This window comes from Archocentrus centrarchus, chromosome 11, assembly GCF_007364275.1.
Source record: "Archocentrus centrarchus isolate MPI-CPG fArcCen1 chromosome 11, fArcCen1, whole genome shotgun sequence".
NCBI lineage: Eukaryota > Metazoa > Chordata > Actinopteri > Cichliformes > Cichlidae > Archocentrus > Archocentrus centrarchus.
The window spans coordinates 21,524,724-21,531,729 of NC_044356.1; the positions used below are offsets into that span (position 1 = coordinate 21,524,724).

At 41.8% G+C, this 7,006-nt stretch overlaps 1 protein-coding gene across 2 annotated transcripts in view; it reads right to left on the reverse strand.

The window, feature by feature from the left end:
- slc25a13 (solute carrier family 25 member 13) overlaps window positions 1–5,037 on the reverse strand; it is a 51,148-nt gene extending 46,111 nt beyond the window's left edge. For both annotated transcript variants that reach the window (XM_030740683.1, XM_030740682.1), the window contains exons 1-3: window positions 4,968–5,037; window positions 3,951–4,004; window positions 3,644–3,786 (exon numbers count right to left, since the gene is read on the reverse strand). In XM_030740683.1, coding sequence (XP_030596543.1) covers window positions 3,644–3,786; window positions 3,951–4,004; window positions 4,968–4,979 — 209 coding nt within the window. In that variant the 5' untranslated portion in view covers window positions 4,980–5,037. The remainder of the gene's footprint in view (window positions 1–3,643; window positions 3,787–3,950; window positions 4,005–4,967) is intronic.
- Between the last annotated feature and the right edge of the window lie 1,969 nt (window positions 5,038–7,006).

Consider the following 7,006-nt stretch of genomic DNA (forward strand, 5'->3'; position numbering starts at 1 on the left):
TGCCAATACAATGCAATTTAAACTGTCTCTGATATGCCTGTCTGATATTAAAACTATATTCCATATATTTTTGTTTGTTTTCATCTCATCTTCATCACCCAGCTTTTATCTCTGTCTCCTCTCAGCAGGCATCTAAATGCACTCCTCTGAACCACATAAAAAACAAAACAAAAAAAAAAACAGGCTTGGAAATATTGTTTACAAGTAACATAAATGCATGGTGTTGCTGTGGCCCGGCTGTTAGAAAGACAGCTCTGCTTCGTTGATAGTAGTGGGGGAGAGGGGCCTACAGGGGCTTCAATAATCCCCTGTCCCTGGCATCTTGGCATTGTTACTGACAGCCTTCCACCCACCTGGAGCATACTTGCGCACAGACATGCACACACAGACACACCCCAAAAAAAACCCCACATACACACACCCAGGTGAGCGCTAGCTGCCGGTATCTGTTCGGCTTCTAGGAGTGGACACCCACCAGTCCGAGTCCAGAATGCTTGCAGCCTCTGGCAGACTGCTATTTTCCCAGCACGCTCCCTTAACAAAGTTTTTTCTTTTTTTTTTTTTTTTAAACCTCAAAGTGTCTATGGGGGGGGGGAGTGGGGTTTTTTTTCACACTTGAACAGATGCTTCTATCAAAATATCAGGGGGGAAGAAGGAATGGAGAGAAAGGTAGGGAGTCGGAAAGAGGCGAGTGAAATGGAGGGAGCTCGGAGTGCATTGTGGTATGTGAGCGTAAAGAGAGTGATGATCAGATAGGGGAATGTGAGAAAAGTCAAACAAGGAAAAGAGAGGACATAAATAAGTTGACTGAAAGAGGAAAATCTTTAAACCATCTTCTAGTCCTGTGTGTCAGATCCCTGGAAATTGAGGCATCTCCACCCTCCAAAAGCCCTGTTTCTCTTTCACTCTCTCTTGATCTATCTATCTATCTGTCTCTCTGTCTCACTGGGACGGCGAGAATAGGAGGGAGAAAAGTGATTTCCACATAACAGATTGTTAGGACTGTCACTATATCCCCTGATTTACACAGTCCCAGAGGGGGAGACAGACAAATGTATTTTCACTGTTTACATTGCTGCCCACCCCCCCCCAGCACAAACACTATGCTACTCAGATACACACTCAGACACACGTTGGCATCTAAGTAAAATCTCTTTCGCGCAACACAAAAGTAAGCGCGCATGCTGCCTCCCATCCGACCCCCCGCTAAATCTATTATCCCCACACTCATCTTGCTGAAATGGAGTCCTACCTGGCAAAAACAGCAGCAGGCGCACTAGCTACAAATACACTGCGCCTCATATACCAACCGAAACGCATTGTTCACAGGCACATTTGCATGAGACCGGGCGAGCCGGATGAAAATCCAGCCACTAAAGTGGTTTGTTTTGTCTTGCTCCTTGTTCTTTTCAGGTTTCCACGGCTGAGCGTTTAAAAAGAAAAACAACAAAAAAAAAAAACACAACGCACTTGTGTTTTCAGCTACAGGCGACGGCCCAGACGTCGTCGCACCTCTACTTATTGTATTTCTTCTGTGTTTGAAGAGGTCTACAGAACAATCATCTGGTCTCTTTTGTCTCATCAAACCATTTATCTCTTAAAGTTCAGGAAGAAAATAACACATCACAATGCATAAGTATCATAAGGCCTTTACAGCAACTATACAAAAAAAAAGGGGAATCGTATCTAAACTAAGTCTAAACAATATTTGGAAGAAGAAAAAAAAAGATATAAAAAAAAGACTCCTTTTTCCTGTTTTGCCCCCATATCATTTCCATTCTCCTCCACAAAACCAAAATGAGGTTTAGATACAAAGCCTGGGCCATGGGTTCCTAATAGATTTACCCTGATGCCACGGCCACCATTTATCCTGCTCCAAAGCTGCACAATGCAACTGAGTGCTCCTGAATAGCATGGGCAATTACAGTGCATGTGTGTGTTTTTTTCTGTGTGTGTGTGTGTGTGTGTGTGTGTGTGTGTGTGTGTGTGTGTGTGTGTGTGTGTGTGTGTGTGTGTGTGTGTGTGTGTGTGTGTGTGTTTGTTTGAGCGTGCGCATTGCTCTCTCTTTTTCCAATTCCAAAACCCCCACTACTCACATCTCACCATCCTCTGTGCATGAAAGCGCGCGCACACACACACACACACACACACACACACCTTAAAGCAGATGTAATAACATGAAACTACACAGCCATGTGCACTTTGCTCTTTGTAGAAGCCCAGGTGGTTACCATGGCAATGTGGGGCTTTTTTTTTTTTATCTTTTTTGACTTACCCTAACATTTTATTACCAGTCATTATGTATCATTAAATACATACATATTAATGTAAAAAACAGGGGTGATGGGGATGGAGGGGGGGGGGGGGGGGGGGGGGTAAGTGCGAAATTAGGGGTGTATCGACAAAAAAGCCAACACCTGAAAGGGGCCTCGGTGGTTTGATGTCTCATTGCTATATAATTCCTGTATGAACATCGCCCTGTGCATTTTTATGCCAAATTATTAAGTCATAGGTTTGTTTATAAAATGCAAAGTAACACTAGGAGGGTGGTCATGCAAGATCAAAGGGATCCATGTACTAATAGCTTTAATAAGAGTCTATCATGAGCTTATTTCTTAGCAGGTGGCTTAATATTAATGAGGCTGGATGCATTTGTAGTTTAAATAGAAAGTTCAAATGCACATATTTTCCTCCAGCCTGAAGGGCTAGTCATTCATCTGGACTGCTTGGGTGTGGGATGTCTGTCTTTTCCTAAATATAATGGGCCTAAATGGGACTTGCAAAAGAAAATAAATTAAAAAAAATAGAACTAATGTCACTTTTCAGAAATAATAATAAGTGTATCTCACTGGCTGGCTGGCATAGGCCTCTCGTTACAAGTAGGTTACGCCTGATTTAGACATCTGCACCAGATCTACAGAGAGCCTACAACACAGCCTATGCAAGTTGCTGACGCTGTTGCCTCCAATTTCAACACCAAAACACTAGTTGGCGGTGGAGGTGATCCATTCTCTCCCAGTCAGTTTAAAAATTTGCAGCAGAAGTAGAAAAGCGCAGGCGGAATCAACAATACTGAACAGGCCAACTAGAGTGGTTGTGCGCTGCACTGGTGTGCCATGTAGCTACATTTCTAAGGAAGGGTTTCAGAAGGGTTTGCAGTCATGACGTACCTACGGCATAGATTTAACACAAGTATAAATCCACTGTTATTCTCCAGAGTGATATGGATGACAGGTTGTAGTTAAGAAGAAAGAAAATAGTTCTGACATGCTTTGAGCACCACAAGGAAAGTGCTATTTAGCTCTATTATACTCAAGAGAAAACAGATTTCCCATAGCTGCTATCCTCAAAACTAGCCAGCTCACACCAAAATAGTCTAGAGCCCTACAGGCCAGATAAAAAAATATGCATATTTATGAAATATTTTTGAACACATGATGATGATCCTCATGAGACACTTGATTGCTGGACTTCTATTTTCATTTCCCTGATATCTATCATGCCATCTATGACACATAACTGGACTTTCAATAAAAGTAAGGTCCAAGAGTTGTCTAATAAAAAAAAAAACCCTCTTAAAAAAAAATCTGTGCACCTACATATGTGAAATTTTAGATGACTACAAGATAAACGTCACACCAACCCATCTTTCTTCTGGTCCACAACTCCAGCCAGCAGCTTTGTGGCTTCATCTGACAGCCAAATGTCTGTGTGAGGATGGAGGAAACGGCTCACAAAGTCCTGTGGTGACATGAAGTATTCCCCATTTTTCTTGACGCTGGCATACTGTAAAGAGAGAGGGAAAAAAAAGACACAAAAACACAGACACACGCTGAGCTTTAGAAATTCATTAAAAAAAGAAACAAACCTAAATCGAAAGATGGGTGAAAAGCTTCTTTGAACCACGACAAACACAAAAGAGACAACAAAACATATAAGTCAAATCCCACCTTTTCAAAAATGGCTTTCAACTCAGTGGGGTTGGCCCTCCTAGGCAGAACTGCCTGCAAAACGATGAGAGAACGATTTGTGAATATCCATACCAAACTTATATCATCATCTGAGCCGGTCCTGGTGAGTCACATTGTAGAACAATCTCTTTTTTTTTTTTTTGCTCCTGGTTTGTAAACAAAGCTTTGTCTGTCTGCAGCCTCCTCTTTCAGGCTGGAATACTTTTAATCACACCTGTGATTACATATTCTCCATTCAAGGTTTGCTTAGTAGCTAGTTTTAGATAATATCTGTTAGGGAAATTAATCATATGTTGTCTTCAGGTAGCATGATGACAGTCAGTACAGGCTTCTGCATTTGGGACAACTGAGCATGATGATGTGATCTTTTAAAATAATTCAAAAAGCGGCTAATCAAACATTTCTATTACGTATTAGGACGGAAATTAAACTGTTTTCTGAGCATCCTAGTGTTATATCGGATATAATGTAGCCATGTTAGAAGTCCCCTCAGCTCTGCAAGAACTTCTGCGCTGACAAGTAGTTTATCCCAGAAATGCCACATTATGTAGCGTGATGCTAACCAAGGTTACCGGTGACTTCAGCCAGCTTTTTAATAAGTATGCTGGAGAAGGGGCCTGACAGGAACAAGGTGGATTAAAAGAAAAAAAACAAAACAAAAACAAAACAAGGGTGGAGGAAGTAGCGGGGTCAGAGGAAAAAAAACATTAAATTCGTCTTCAAAGAAAGAAACCGCTAGCCAAATATGCAATAACTAGCTAACCGGTTTCGGTAAAGCCTCAATGTCACTGCCGTGTGGTCAGTGTTAAACTCCAGCACATCCTCTGAGCAGGCTAACCGGCAGTAGCGACTCCTCTGGGCAGACCTCCTGACCGGCTGGAGAGCTCCGGGGTGGACACTCTACCCACCGAGCACATCACCGACAAGGCGACAGCCCCTGCCAGAAACATGAGGTGGTAGGGGGTGATGATATGTGAAAACTCATCAGCCGCTTACCTTTGTTGCCATGCTAAAGCAAGGTCCCTGTCAGATAGTCCCGTTCACTTCCTCCTGCGTGACGACGTTTCCATGGAGATCACGCGCCGGTGCAGCGAAAGAGGATCAGCTGTGCACGTGGTGCGAGCGTGCGGGTCGTGAGAGGCCGTTTGGTCAGTGTTGTTTGTATGTCAGATATTAATCCCCCCCCCCCTGTAAAGGGTGCCTGCTGGGCACAGGAACACACACTCCCAAGATGCAAGGTGAGGCATGGAGGGGCACAAGCCCCTGTGTATAATGAGTACTCTTACTTTGAATACTTAAGGAGTCTAAATATTTGTTTTGCCACTTTGCAAAGCAGTCATTCACTACACAATTATTTTTTAAGGCTCTTCTAAACTTTCCCAATACATATGTTTTAGGGAAAGGGGAGCATGAAAATCATATCCAGTGTTTTTTTATGCCAGTCTTCTCCACTGATCTGATCAAATTTCTGATTTCTGATTTCATTGCAAAGAAATTCTGGTAAAAATCCATACTAAGGTGTCGCAGGCCCTCAAAGCTCATTTTAAAGTTACAAATCAAAATAATCAATCACATCTTAAAAATCGTAATCCAATAAAACTGACACCAAGGAGAATAAAACTTTATTTCATTTTTGCATTTCCCTCATATACAAACATGCGTATGCTCACCATTAGAACTGTTAAATTAATGTACAGTTCTATAGTTCTGCTTGGAGAAATAGGACCTTCATCATAGGTGTATTTTGATGATTTCTTGTCATTTCTCCATTTTATTTGATTTATTGGTTACAAACTCAGTCCCTAACAGAACATTAGAATTAGGGATAAATGATAAAACACATGGGAAAACTTGCAAAACTGTTAGTAACAATGTGATGTCTACTGTGATTCAATTATTTTTCCACCACTGATTTTTCTTTTTTTTAACAGTATCCACACTGAGCTTTAATCAGAAACATGTTTGTGTAGGCTTATTCTTACATGCACTGACTACCTATTGTACTGAGGAGCAGAGATCTGTAGACATCAGTGTAAAAGCCTTAGTTCCTTCCTCTGGCCTTTTCTTTCCTTGCAGAAAATGGTTCCTATACTTTATATCCAGCTTTTCCAGCCCATCTGTGTCTTGTGCCAGGAGGGAAAAGGTACAGAGAGAATTTCATGACTACAAAAGCAAAGGTTAACATTACTCACAGCATAAAAACAATTTAAAAGGGAGCAAAAGGGCTCTAATGGCCCGACAGTCTTCAAAGAAAATGTATTTTGCGCTCAAAATAATTCATAGCTTTTTGCTGGTGGCTTTTCAGCTTCCCGGAGACCCAGCATGAACCACTGTATTTTTCCCAGCAGGCTCTCTGCTCCTTGCAAAATGGCCTTCACCAGGGCATACCTTGCATCCCCTCCAAATATTGACAGCACCGGGCCCATCGCTTATTGGAAAAATGGCTGTAAGTAATGTTTTATCAGCCGATGCAATCTCCACACCTGTATTTTCTCCTGTCATATGACAATATTTGACAAGATTAATGATTTGATCCAGTGACTTATTTCCCATCACTGTCAGTCTGCTGCAAACAACTCACTTACTTGTGGCATTTAGTGAAGAAAGCATGTAGTAGCGGTTTCTTTTGTATTATTCATGAACTGCAAAGTTTGTATGAGGCATGCAAACTACAGTGTTTAGAAGCTTAGACATGAAACTCTTGACTTTTTACAAGGTAGTACCTTTAAAAAAAAAAATCACGTTGGGTGAAATGATTTTGCTTGTCAAGTCTCTATTTGAAATGAAACCAGCAATGATTGTGCCAACCACCCAAAAGAAAGCGGGTAAAAATAAACCTCGTAACCTTTGAACTTCCATGGCTTTAGGGGTCTCCTGCCCGCGTCCCCGAGGGCCCACGTGTCCTGACAGCTTGAGCGATGAGTGGCAGACGGCTGTCTCAATCCGCCTCCTTCTATTTTTAACCCACACTAAACAGAAAGCTTAGAAAACAGGCTTGAGTTCTAAACAAATGATTAATAGGGCACTTAGGGTCT